At 37.5% G+C, this 14,105-nt stretch overlaps 1 protein-coding gene across 3 annotated transcripts in view; it reads left to right on the forward strand.

Annotated features, from left to right (window-relative positions):
* Window positions 1-64: 64 nt before the first annotated feature.
* The window catches only part of rab3gap1 (RAB3 GTPase activating protein subunit 1), a 63,396-nt gene continuing 49,355 nt past the window's right edge, over window positions 65-14,105 (forward strand). For all 3 annotated transcript variants that reach the window (XM_079619626.1, XM_079619627.1, XM_079619628.1), the window contains exons 1-8: window positions 65-122; window positions 261-316; window positions 1,033-1,108; window positions 1,188-1,320; window positions 1,397-1,475; window positions 3,020-3,139; window positions 8,788-8,953; window positions 11,156-11,255. In XM_079619626.1, the coding sequence (XP_079475752.1) occupies window positions 105-122; window positions 261-316; window positions 1,033-1,108; window positions 1,188-1,320; window positions 1,397-1,475; window positions 3,020-3,139; window positions 8,788-8,953; window positions 11,156-11,255 (748 nt within the window). In that variant the 5' untranslated portion in view covers window positions 65-104. The remainder of the gene's footprint in view (window positions 123-260; window positions 317-1,032; window positions 1,109-1,187; window positions 1,321-1,396; window positions 1,476-3,019; window positions 3,140-8,787; window positions 8,954-11,155; window positions 11,256-14,105) is intronic.

Raw genomic sequence — 14,105 nt, forward strand, 5'->3', positions numbered from 1 at the left:
GGAAAAATTAAAGAAAAACATAAAAGAATCGTAAGAGTAATTTTTTAAAAGATTTCCAGACGCATCACGTGACGGTTGTACGTCATTCTAAACAGAGAGCCAAGATGGCGGCTGACAGTGATGTGAGTTTGTTTATGTCAGAATACGCATCATTATGATCTGCATCATGTCAATGTCATATGTGTTATATGAATGCACGCAGTTATTTGACATGTGTCTGCTTTATTCGGTTCTTTAACTGTCACGGGTTTCTGTTTCAGCCCGAGTCCGAAGTGTTTGAAATCACTGATTTTACCACCGCATCGGAGTGGGAGAGGTACAGAAAAAAGCATTTAAATGAACGTTTCCTCAGTAATCACTCGTTTCTGTGGATTTTCATGTGGTTTTATGATTAAAGTGCACTAAAGTCATCTTGTGTTTGTGTTGTTAAGTCCTTATGAACGCCCATTCTGGCCACATAAGAATAAAACATCATGACTTATACATCAAAACATAATTATGAAATTGATCAAGTCGAAATTATGAAATAGTAAACTATAATTATGAGATGAAAAGTCAAAAGTCGTTACATACTCGTTATGAGGGGAAGAAAAATCAAAATAATGAGATAAATAGTTATCGTTGACTTACAAGATCATTCAAATGTTTGATGACTTAGTATGTCATAAATTAGACATTTACATCTTATGAATATTGCTCACTATTCAATAATTTCAACTTGTCACGTCATAAATATGACTCAGAATGTTATAATTTCTACGTTTCATCTTATAAACGACGTACAAATAGTATTAGCCTGTATTCTAAAACATTTATGAATTACAATAATTTAATTTAGTAACATCAGGTTAAATGTTGTGTTTCTTTGTGTGATACTGGTTCATTTATGGTCACATCACTGTATTACTGATTGGTATTTATATGATGGCACAGTAACTATTATGCATGAACTATTAATCTGTGCATTCATTCTATATAAATGTTAATTTTCTCCATTTTACACTGAGGTTTTGTACTTGTGTGTCTTTGTAGATTCATATCCAGGGTTGAGGAGGTGCTCAATGACTGGAAGCTGATTGGTTGTCGTGTTGGGAAACCGCCGGAGAAGGTCATTACCCATGATTACTGTTACACGAATGATGTATGAAATGATGTACGCAGGAGTTTAACAGTGTTGATGTTGACAGGGCGAATACACCAGCGGCAGCTGGGAAGAGACGAGTTTAGAGATTAACTTTGCTGATTTCAAGTTCTCCATTACACATCACTGTCTGAAACAGGAGTCGGCAGAGAGTGAAGGCGTAGATGAGCCAGAGGAAGGTACGTTTGGCCTTTGACCTCGTCAGCTGACCTTTGACCTCTTTTGTGTGTGTTGAACGGTGTCTTCTGCTTTCAGATGCGTATCCGCTGGCCATGCAGGACCTGCTCTGCATGAACAATGACTTTCCTCCTCGAGCTCACTGTCTGGTCAGATGGTAAGAAGCTCTAAGACCCGTCAGATTTTACAAAGGGTATTCTAGTATGTAGTCACCCAGAACACCCTAGCAACTGCCTAGCAACAACCCAGAACACCCTAGAAACCACCCAGAATACCTTAGCAACCACCCAGAATACCCTAGCAACGCCCTAGCAACCATTCAGAACACCATAGCAACACCCTAGCAACCACCCAGAATACCCTAGCAACCACCCAGATCACCCTAGCTGACTAGCAACAACCCAAAACACTCTAGCAACGCCCTAGCAACCATTCAGAACACCCTAGCAACCACCCAGAATACCCTAGCAACACCATAGCAACCAACCAGAACACCTTAGCAACCACCCAGAATACCATAGCAACCACCTAGCAACACCCTAGCAACCACCAAGAATACCATAGCAACCGCCTAGCAACACGATAGCAACCACCCTGAACACCTTAGCATCATATCATAGCAACCAAGTGGCGAGTTTTGCCACTGCAAGCACCATTGACATTTTCTTCTGGAAATGTACATCTAGTATTCAAATAGTGATTGAGAATCTCAAATATGATGCATGTTAAATATTGCTCAGAAAGATGTTTTTAACATTCCGTAGTTTATATGTTTATAGATCATAAACGGGAGTTCCCACGGGACTTCAGCGCGAGACTACAGCTAGCCGTCTCTAAAACACTATTTAGGTGGATTTAAACAATGGCTAAGTTGCTAAACGCATCTTGTTGTCATGTAAGGACCCTGTTCATGTTGGACAGACATTTTAATTGCATGTTGTGTCTGTTAAGAGGCACAAAAACACTCTTTATGAATATGCCCCATAACTGCCGTTAGCTGAGTGAGCTCTGGGCATTAGCGGTAGCAGCTCGTGTTGCAAGCACCAATCCGGTTCAGTTTTTTTCTCTATAGACAGAACTCACAAAGATATAACAATCAAGATTAACTTAAAAATTGCCCGGAGTTCTCCTTTAAGTCCTGTTGTACCGAATTTTGGTTGTAGTTCCTCCAGAGTTCCACTGGGGGCGATCGCCCGAGTGCAAAATGAATGGGAGTCTATGGGGCTAGACGGCTAAATGTGTCTCTTTCCCCCGATTGCTGTTGAGAAATCTCAGATTTGATTGTAGGTTTGGCAAGTTCAATTTGGGTTATAGGTCGAAAGTTGAATGAACGAGTACTTATGTCCGTAAAGCAGTAGCTTTGACATTTTAAAAGAGTTTTTAAAGCAAATAAGTGACTCTAAAAAATCGAACACCCAGCAATGTGTAATTTCTTTGCATCTCCTTTCGAATACAACATTCAAATTACTAGACGAAAAATGATATCCTGAGAAAAGTGGATTTTGAGGGGTATAGCTCCATAGACCTCCATTCATTCTGCACTCGTCCTGTGAGCGCCCACATGTGGAGCCAGAGTGGAACTGCAACCAGTTCAGAAGCCGGAGGTTTACTGGGAGTGCCAGTTCTCCCCTTATTAGACATTCTCTGATGTAATACATGTAACCAGAAGTCCTGACGCACGTCTCTGTTGTTGTGCCGTAGGTTTGGCATGCGTGAGTTTGTGGTGATTTCTCCCGGAGCGAACTGTGAAGCCATCGTCAGTGAGTCGAAGTGTAACCTGCTCCTGAGCTCCGTGTCCATCGCTCTGGCAAACACAGGCTGGTGAGTGAACCGTGAGTCCCAGCATGCACCTGGGTCTCTGATGACCACTTTTTCTTACACACCTGTGATCCTCACATTGTTACTATCGTTGCTTCATTCAGTGTCTGGTGTTACAGTCAAAGTGCAAACCCATAATCCTAAATAATCATTTATTGTTATGATTTATTATTGTTATCATCATTAACATTTTTTAAAAGATCAGGGCCGATTATATGGTCAATTAAAGTGTGTATGTCAGGTTAAATTTTTAATTTTGATTAACACAAAATAGTGAGGGGAAATACACGTTTGACAAGTTGATGTATTGTTTTGTATGTTTTTCGATTCCTAAAGGCAGAATATAAGATGAAAAAGTTCATTATTTTCAGTCCTCCCTTAAAACTGCTCCTCATTCCAAACGAATCGTTTGACGTCATAACAGGGAGACGTCTCCCAAGCTCGCTGAGCTGTGTTGATAATTGCACGAGTGATAGAGCGAGAGAATTAGTGATTAGGACATTTATTTAGTTATTTAGTTAGTTATTTAAGTTAAGTCGTTAGTATACGCAGGCGTATTTTCACGATGGTGAATTACTGCGTTTGTGCTGTGTGCAAAAACACCGTTAAAACCGGTCACAGAGTCCACTGTGTTCCGTGCCTGGGTCAACTTTGTTCGGACCAAACGCGCCGACTTCAGTGCTGCCTCGGTATCCAAGACTTCGGTCATTTGCAGCGCCCATTTCACTGAGAAGGACTACGCGGTTGGAGATCTCATGAGTAGGGCTGCACGATTTTGGCCAAAATGATAATCACGATTATTTTGATCAATATTGAGATCACGATTAATTATCACGATTATTTGTTGATTTGTCACATAGGCTAATTATAACTGCTTTTTACATCCATATTGTGCTACATTTCCTGCTAATGTACAAATATGTGCATCAAAATAAAATGGGTCCTCTTATTCACCAAAATTCAGTGCATCTCCAGAATAAATAAAAATAAATAATTTATTAATATTTTAAATTGTATGTATATGTTATATACATTGTATTTATAATAATTATTAGGATAGACTAGAGATATTATCTTCTGTTATAATTATTATTACCTATTATTACATGGCTTGGTTAAATTCTAATGTAGAATGCAGTCTGTTATTTCTTGCCATGAAAAACAGAGCGTTGTCATGGACACGGAAGCAATACAATCGTTTTTAAATCAATATTTTGTGTCAAATTATTGATTTATTTGGAAGGTAGCCATGTAAGCGGGATCCCGATGGCAGTGAATAAAATTCTGTCATTGTTATTTGAAAAGTCTCTTGTTATTTGAAGTCTCTCGCGCACTATCGCTCGCGCGCAGACACCCGCGCGCGCAGACACCCTCGGTCTCTCTCGCGCACTATTGCTCGCGCCCAGACACACTCTCTCGCGCACTATTGCTCGCGCGCAGACACACTCTGTCTCATCTCGCCCAGTTCGCTTCGCTTTTGTCCAGTCCGGCAAAACATTCTAGTTTCTACATCTAGAAACTAAGCTGTGCGGTGCAAGGAACAACTCTGATTATTGGCTCGTCATGGAGCCAGCGCTAGATTGGCTTTGCAAAAAAAAAACGTTCATATGGAGCGTTCTATGAACAGAATGACGGATTTAAAATATCGCACGATCACACGAATTTGATCGTGGGAAGCCAAAATCGTAATCGTGATTAAAATTCGATTAATTGTGCAGCCCTACTCATGAGTTATAAAATGGGATTTAAAACCCGAGTGAGACTGGCAGCTGATGCGGTGCCTACGGTGTATGCTACTGTAGTAGAAGCACGTCGATCGCGCCCCTCTCTCTCACACACACACACACACACGCACCAACCAACAACATATTCCAGCATTGCAATATTGACATCGATCGCAGGCTGTTCATTATAGCCACGGAGCTTCAGAGCTGAGGCGGAGCTACAGATTAGGTGTCCCTAAATAACCCGCGTATCTAACAGTAGTTCCGCATTAATTAATTTGCACGCGAGTTTAATTTTTTTTTTTATATACTGTGTATTCTCCGTGTATATTCATGCACTGAACCGTGACACCCGTACCATTTCGGTTCAATACGAATACATACCGTTACGCCTATACTTACCAGACACCTGACCAACTCTCCACTGGTTCTTCTTCACACCAGATATTTATGTTTCTTCGATATGAATTATTTACATTTCTGTTTGGCTCCTCATCTGTCTCCCGCCTGGGAGACTCAAAATTGTATGGCTGTGGGCCATCGTATAGGTTTGAGGGGGATTTTGCATCTCCTCAGACTCAAAACTCTCCATACTTGAATAGAACTTTGTTGGCACGTCTCCCTTGTATGACGTCACAGCTCAGCTGCGTTTTAAAAATATGATCTTGACAGAAATGGCTATAAAGCTTATTGTAGGGCAGTTACAGTAATAATTTTAATGATAATTACATTTTCACTCAGACATCTAAACCTTATTTAATATATCTAAAAAAAAAATGTAACCTGACATACACACTTTAAGGCGAGACACGGCAGGCAAAAACATCTTTTTTTTTGTTGAGATTTTGTGATATTTGTCTTCAATAACATGTCTTCTTTCAGACTTGTGGTGAAAAAAAGTCTGAAATACACATTTAGGTCTTTATTTTACTAACTTCGTCTGTTTGCGTCTGTAGATTTCTCATAAATTCAACAAAAGTTGTCGTTCTGAATCATCATGATCCGCGATCTCTGTCTGCACCGTCATCACACACACCGTTAGAAAGCTCTCTCTCTCCTGTACAATGCTGTCGGATCCAAATATGGTCATTTCCTTTTTATCAGCAACCAATCGTGAAAGTAAAAGGGCTGAATGCACAATCTCATTGGCTGATGATAAATCTTTAAAGCCCGTTTTCTCAAAATGACTTTTCTCTCATTCTCCAAGTCCGAAATCTCCACTTCAGTCGCACCGATATACACCAAACCTTCCAGTCTTGTGCCTAGTTATATTATGAAGACATTTACAGAGGGATTTATAAATATATTATTCCTAGGCTGATTTATATAACATTTTATTCCAAAAAACATGGCGAAAATCTATTTTTTTAAGGCTATTGACAGTATATTCTGATTTACAGGATAACACAAGTAGATATCCATAAATAATAATTAAAAAATCCCCATCTAATATGTGAACACAATGAAAAAATTATTTTGAACCTGGCTTTATTAAATACTCAGATTTCGTTGTTTTTTTTAAATAGATGCAAATTAGCGCATATTTAATTAGATATTGCCTAATTTGCATATTTAAACATTAAATTACAGAAAACTTGTAATACATTTTTTTCTCATCTTAATGTAGGTAAGAAAAAAGAAAAAAAATCTGTTTATTAAACCATTCTTCTTCGTTGTATTAACTCAAATTTTTAATTACAACGAACTAAAAAATTTACGGCAACAAGGTAACTTGCTTTTTTAAGTTAAACCAACTTTTTTTTTTACAGTGTAGTTATTATTGTTATATACTGGTAAAAATAATAATAGCTAATTTTTATGGTATATTATTATTATTACTACCATTTTTACAATTAGTATTGTTACATAATAATAATAATAATAATAATAGTAGTTTATTGTTATTGTTTATTATTATGCCCTATTATTATTATAAACCTCTAATCTCACTCTATTTTTAATACAACTACTAAAAAGCTGTATTTTATACCACATGTATTCTTAATTATGAGTATCTTATTGACACACGTCATTTTGGAAAACATCTTGTCTCTTTGTCAATGTAAAATATGTTTTTAGACATTAAAACTCATTTATGAAGTTAGATTGGCCAAGTTTCTGCATTATTAGTTGTTTTAATAATCTCTTAGCCTCTTTTTAAATGCTTTATGTGGACGTTCTGCGTATTGCGTCGTGTGATGTGTTTTGTTATTATTATTGTGCTGCGTAATATATTCATTGTTAATTGTTCATACGATGATATGAATTATGGTTGTTTTGAGAGATGCTTTGATTAATTAAAAACAAATATTTTGTTTATAAATGCATTTACATCTGTCATATTGCTGCAGTACACTTTCTTGACATCAGGTGGCGCTGTTGAGCTGTGTTAGCGTGTGTGTGTGTGTGTGTGTGTGTGTGTGTGTGTGTGTGTGTGTTCTAGAGACACCAGAGAACAGGAGCTTCATGTGTTAAAGTTCACCTGCATTTAATCATTTTATCCCTTAAAAATCATCTTTGATGATGACATATTTAAATGTTTTTTTCCCTGTGAAAATTATTCATGCCTTAAAAAAAAAGCTTGAATGTAACCTGACACCCTTGCTTCATTTAGTATACGTGGAACCATGAATATGCAAATTAGTCTCCGCCTCCATTCAATCACAGCATCTCGGATTACCTGATCAGTCGACCGTAGGAAACGCTACACAACGGCAAGTGGACATGTTGGTTTAAGTGTGTTTGAAGCAGAAACTGATTCAGAAGAAGTGGACGAGTGAATTATACAGGCTCGTCTACAAGCCGATGTATCAGAATAATAATGCGTTTTATGTATCAACATCAGACACACGACCGTAATTGATATGATTAGCCTTTGGCTTGACTACATTATCAAACTGCTAATAATGTGTTGCTAATGTCACACAAACCATCTCAGAGTCAGACATCTGCCTTCTGAAAATCAAACGCTTCGAACATCATAGAAAGGCATATGGTAACACTTAACAATAAGGTTTATTAGTTAATGTATTAACTAACATGAACTAACAATGAGCAATACATTTCTTACTATTTTTGTTCATGTTAGTTAGTAAAAATACAGCCGCACATTGTTAGTTCATGTTAGTTCACAGCGCATTAACTAATGTTAACAAATACAACCTTTGAATTTAATAACGTATTAGTAAATGTTTAAATGAATATTAACTAAGATTAATAAATCCTGTAGAAGTATTGTTCTTAAAATAGTGCCGTTATCTTATGATAACATGATATCTTAATTCATGTTAACTAATGTTAAACCTTATTGTAAAGTGTTACCAGGCATATAGTTCATCATAATAGCATGATATACATCATACACATAATTTTTAAGTCACCGTCTATATTACTAAATGTCCCAGATTTCTCCTGTCTCGTCTAAAAGCTGTTCTTGTGCTCACAGTGTTAATGTGTCATGATAGGACATCCGTTCCACATGTGACCCTGGACCACAAAACCAGTCACATGGGTCAATTTTTTTGAATTTGAGATTTACACATCACACGAAAGCTGAATAAATAATCTTTCCATTGATGTGTGGTTTGTTAGGATAGGACAATATTTGTCCGAGACACAACTATTGAAAATCTGGAATCTGAGGATGCAAAAAAATGTAAACATTGAGAAAATCTCCTTTAAAGTTGTGCATTTATGTTCACGATTGTGCTGCATTCACTCACAAAAATACATGTTTTATATATTTACGGTAGGACATTTACTAAATATCTTCATGGAACATGATCTTAATATCCTCATGATTTTTGGCATAAAAGAAAAATCTATAATTTTGACTCGTACGATGTATTGTTGGCTATCGCCACAGATATACCCGTGATTGGTTTTGTGATCCAGGGTCACATGTTGTATCTACACACTGTTTTGCAGCCACGTGCCGCTGTTTGTCCAGATCCAGCAGAAGTGGAGGAGGATGTTTGCGGGCGAGTGTCAGGGACCCGGCGTTCGCTCGGACTTCGAGATTGTGCATCTGCGTAAAGTGCCCGGCCAGTACAACCACCTGTCCGGCCTGCTCGACATCTTCAAGAACAAGATCGTGAGTTCTGATGATGAGCATTGGTCTTGTGTTTTCAGAGCATGTTTACACACAGAGAACATGCGGATCGGATGTGGACCTTTAACTGTATAAACTCGGGGTGTAACTGTATATCGCAATACAAAAATGCATCAATATGTATCGTGGATAGTGACAATCTGTGTTGTGTATAGTTCAAAATTAAAATTACTGTGTGAGAAAAAATGTTTTAGTTTTAGTGTCTCGAAAAATTTAATATGTTGCAAAAGTTCATTTATTTCAGTAATTCAACTTAAAAGGTGAAACTAATATATAATATAGACTCATTACATGCAAAGTGAGATATTTCAAGCCTTTATTTGTTATAATTTTGATGATTATGGCTTACAGCTTCAAAATTAGAATATTGTGAAAAGGTTTTCATAAGCTGTAAGCCATAATCATCAAAATTATAACAAATAAAGGCTTGAAATATCTCACTTTGCATGTAATGAGTCTATATAATATATTAGTTTCACCTTTTAAGTTGAATTACTGAAATAAATGAACTTTTGCAACAAGTTGAAAAGTTGAATGGCGAGTGTACGGCACCAGAGAGTAATCTTGACGGCACTCGCAAGAAAATGGATAAGTTACTACATAATCAAATTCACAAATATTACACCGTTTAAATATTATTAAAAATACATAGGCTGAGTGACTAAAACAATCTTTGTCAAAGAATACACTTGTTTGTTCACAGTTTGAACGTTCTTGTTTCCATGTGTTTAATTTCAAGATCTGAGGTGAATTCTCCAGTGTTGCTTTTACAGCTCAAAGCTGGAGCACTAAATGATATTCAAAGTCACATGACACACTTTTAACATTAAAGCACATAATCAGTGCCTGAGATTATCATTGCCTCACTTTGTGTTTGTTGATCCAGCGCGACGTCACAGAAAAATAGAAACCGTTTCTAAAATAGAGTCGTCGCCGTCGCGTCTGGTTAGCACAAAAACTCTGATTAACATGGAAATATAATTTATGTTAGTTAGGACACGGTGTTACGTCATGTGTTAGAAACCAAACTCCCATTACCATATCTGAATTTCAGCTCTTCCTCAGCTGTTGATACACATTAGATAAGTTTCCATCACTTGTCAATCGAATTATCTGAAGTTCGGTAAAAAAACGAATGCGAATAAAGCTGGTGAAAGTGTGTTTCCATCCAACGGCTTTAAAGCGAATAAAAACCTGTGCGTAATGACGTCACATGCTGTTTTGCGATCAAATTGGTGTATCGAATTGATTTGAGATATTTTAAGGTGTTTACATTCATTGTCGCACTGATTCGCACAACATTCAAGCCAACGTTTGCGAACAAAGTTTTGCTAGACAAAATGCAATTCATTATTTATTCGGTAAATAACGTTTCCATCAGCGTTTATCGCGTAAGCCGTATATCGATCAAGATAAAATCCGATTAGACCGAACGTATTTCATTTGAGTCGATATTCATGAAATTATATATTTTACTGTTTCCATAAGGCATTTTTCATTCGATATCACTTAATTCGGATAAAAACGTGTGGATGGAAACATAGCTAGTGATGTGAACAGTAACTATAGTGCTGTTTTTTTCCGTATCAATTCCAGCGCAAGTCCTCATCGTTTAAAAGTGCATCAAAGTGTATTTGCTTTGGCAGCGTCTTCTCGACATGAACAACTCAAGCCGTACTCTTCCGGTCTCAGATAGAGTGTGTGTGGGGCACAGTAGACATTGTTCGTGGGCAGCCAATGAAGACCATAGACGGGCATTATGCAAATTAGTTTCAAACCTACGTAGATTCAAGCAGGAAGTCATTTCTGATGACTAGATTCGGGCATTTCAGAATCGCTTTTTTCTTTTGGAAGATTTATATGCACTTTGGTCTTTGAAACTTTGCAGAGTTTTTACATTCACAAACATATTACACACTACATGAATGATAATACACGAAAAAAGCATAATAGGGGCACTGAAGTTCCCTTTTTACCAGGACTACTAAAGTTGCATGCAATCACTTTTCTAATAAAAACTCAAATGCATTGCCAGCTTTATTTACCGTAATATTGATTATCTGCATTTCTTGTCATAGAAAGGTGCATTTTTCAGTTGAAATTTTATAATTGCACAATTGATTGTTTTCTTTTGTCATGTTTACCATCTGTCCCCTTCATTCTCTGGATGTTTGGTGTCCACAGGGCTGCCCACTGATGCCGCTGCCGCCCATCAACATCGCCATTCGCTTCACGTACGTCCTTCAGGACTGGCAGCAGTGCTCGTGGCCTCAGCAGCCGCCAGGTGTGTGTCTGATCTGAGATCAGTCTGCAGCGTTTCAGCGTGTGTGAGCTCTGTGAGGAGGGTTTAATGACTTGTCCACTTTGTTGTCAATCGTTTTATCCCTTAAAACTCATCTTTGGTCACCAATGATCATTACATATTTTAAATTTCCGTTGCCTTAAAATATCTTGAATGTAACTCGACACCCTTGTCTCATTTAGTATACGCGGCTCTATGAATATGCAAATTATCCCCGCCTCCACTCACTCACTCAGAGAATCAGTAAAAAATCAGTTTTTATATGAAATATATATTTTTCAATTTATATGTTACCTAAAACTATAGCATGCAATAAATGTTAAGGCAGAAATAAGAAAGCTGTAAAGTAATCTCTGGTTTAAATTTGCTCGCTCCCGCACTTTCGTGCGCGCTCAGTCCTCTCCGCATTGGATTGTGGGAAATAGTGCTACGTCGAATGTCGAATTCAGAGAGGATTGTGGGTGAAAGTAGTGAACAAATGTAGGGAATGATGTCGTTCACTCTGAATTCGGACACCACTACAAAATGGCCGATACCCTATATAGTGCACTTTCTTTGTCTTTCTTTTTCAGTCGAAAAGAAATGAAGGTTTTTGAGGAAAACATTCCAGGATTTTTCTCCATATAGTGACTTCAATGGCAACCAACGGTTTGAAGGTTCAAATGTCCGTCTCAGTGCAGCTTCAAAGTCTCGACACGATCCCAGCCGAGGAATAAGGGTCTTAGCAGCGAAGCGATCGGTCATTTTCAAAACAAAAAAAAACAAAAAACATAATGTAATGTTTTCCTAGAAAAACCTTAATTTCTTTTTGACTGATCCTTTCAAAGTTCAAAAAGTATCAGGTTCAAGAACTAATCCTTTAAGGCCGGTTCATACCAGGAATGATAACTATAAAGATAGCTGTAATTATAACTATATTATTGTCCGATTATTATTGAACATTAGACGATATGTTCTGTTTATTGTAAGCTGCAGTTTTGTCGTCTGTCACTTTAAATTGTTCGAGCTCTTTAAAGCAGGATGGATTCTGATTGGCTCTCAGTGTTTTTATCGTTCATCAGCTGGAAAAAATATATAATTCTGAAACTGATTCCAACGATATTGTTTCTCAGTGCTGCTATACGATTCATAGACGACCTTATGCGCCAGAGAAACAAGCGCGCCGCCATCTTTAGAATATTGTCTTTGATCTTCTGTTTTGCGGTCGCTCTGTGTATTTCAATGGGATCGCTGTCCAGGAGTAACAGCTTCTAAAGTGGATTTACTCAATGTAAAGTTAACGAAAGTTATCATGAGGATTGTAATGTTTGAAGCAGATGTCTTAACAAATGTCAGTAGACCGGGAAGATTTTAAAACGAGCCGATCATTCATAAATACGTACTTCGCTGTGAAAATACAGACCGGAAGACAAAAGACAACGATCGTAGAGCTGAAAAAGGGCGGGACTACATTAGAGCTATAGAGAGCCTAAGTCCCGCCCCTCCGCTTCCGGCTCATGGGACCTTATTTCGGAATAAAATCTGTATGGTAGTCAATGGCGAGAGACAACTTATCTTTTCATTCCGTCTGACCTGTGCCCTGAATTACACACATGATGTTTGTCAATTTAAAAGATAATTATGAAAGTCAAGAAAGTCGCGGTTTGTCATAAAGCAGAAGAGTAACGTTTAGTTCAATGTGAAAATCGCTCATGAACTTCATCTCTCGTCTCGCACTATACGTCACCGTTGCTCGTGTGTGTGCGGTCTGGTACAACACACTCCGGCATCACGGCGTAACGTTACGATTATAACGTAAGACTATAGAAGACATGACAGACAGTAAAGTTAGCTTCAGTAAAGTTAGCTTCAGTAAAGTTAGCTTCAGTAAAGTTAGCTTCAGTAAAGTTAGCTTCAGTAAAGTTAGCTTCAGTAGAGTTAGCTTCAGTAAAGTTAGCTTCAGTAAAGTTAGCTTCAGTAGAGTTAGCTTCAGTTGAGTTAGCTTCAGTAGAGTTAGCTTCAGTAAAGTTAGCTTCAGTAGAGTTAGCTTCAGTAAAGTTAGCTTCAGTAGAGTTAGCTTCAGTAAAGTTAGCTTCAGTAAAGTTAGCTCCAGTAAAGTTAGCTTCAGTAAAGTCAGCTTCAGTAGAGTTAGCTTCAGTAAAGTTAGCTTCAGTAGAGTTAGCTTCAGTAAAGTTAGCTTCAGTAAAGTTAGCTTCAGTAAAGTTAGCTTCAGTAAAGTTAGCTCCAGTAAAGTTAGCTCCAGTAAAGTTAGCTTCAGTAAAGTTAGCTTCAGTAAAGTTAGCTTCAGTAAAGTTAGCTTCAGTAAAGTTAGCTTCAGTAGAGTTAGCTTCAGTAGAGTTAGCTTCAGTAAAGTTAGCTTCAGTAAAGTTAGCTTCAGTAAAGTCAGCTTCAGTAAAGTTAGCTCCAGTAAAGTTAGCTTCAGTACAGTCAGCTTCAGTAGAGTTAGCTTCAGTAAAGTTAGCTTCAGTAGAGTTAGCTTCAGTAAAGTTAGCTTCAGTAAAGTTAGCTTCAGTAAAGTTAGCTTCAGTAAAGTTAGCTCCAGTAAAGTTAGCTCCAGTAAAGTTAGCTTCAGTAAAGTTAGCTTCAGTAAAGTTAGCTTCAGTAAAGTTAGCTTCAGTAAAGTTAGCTTCAGTAGAGTTAGCTTCAGTAAAGTTAGCTTCAGTAAAGTTAGCTTCAGTAAAGTTAGCTTCAGTAAAGTTAGCTTCAGTAAAGTCAGCTTCAGTAAAGTCAGCTTCAGTAGAGTTAGCTTCAGTAAAGTTAGCTTCAGTAGAGTTAGCTTCAGTAAAGTTAGCTTCAGTAAAGTTAGCTTCAGTAAAGTTAGCTTCAGTAAAG

This window comes from Phoxinus phoxinus, assembly GCF_949152265.1.
Source record: "Phoxinus phoxinus genome assembly, chromosome: 7".
NCBI lineage: Eukaryota > Metazoa > Chordata > Actinopteri > Cypriniformes > Leuciscidae > Phoxinus > Phoxinus phoxinus.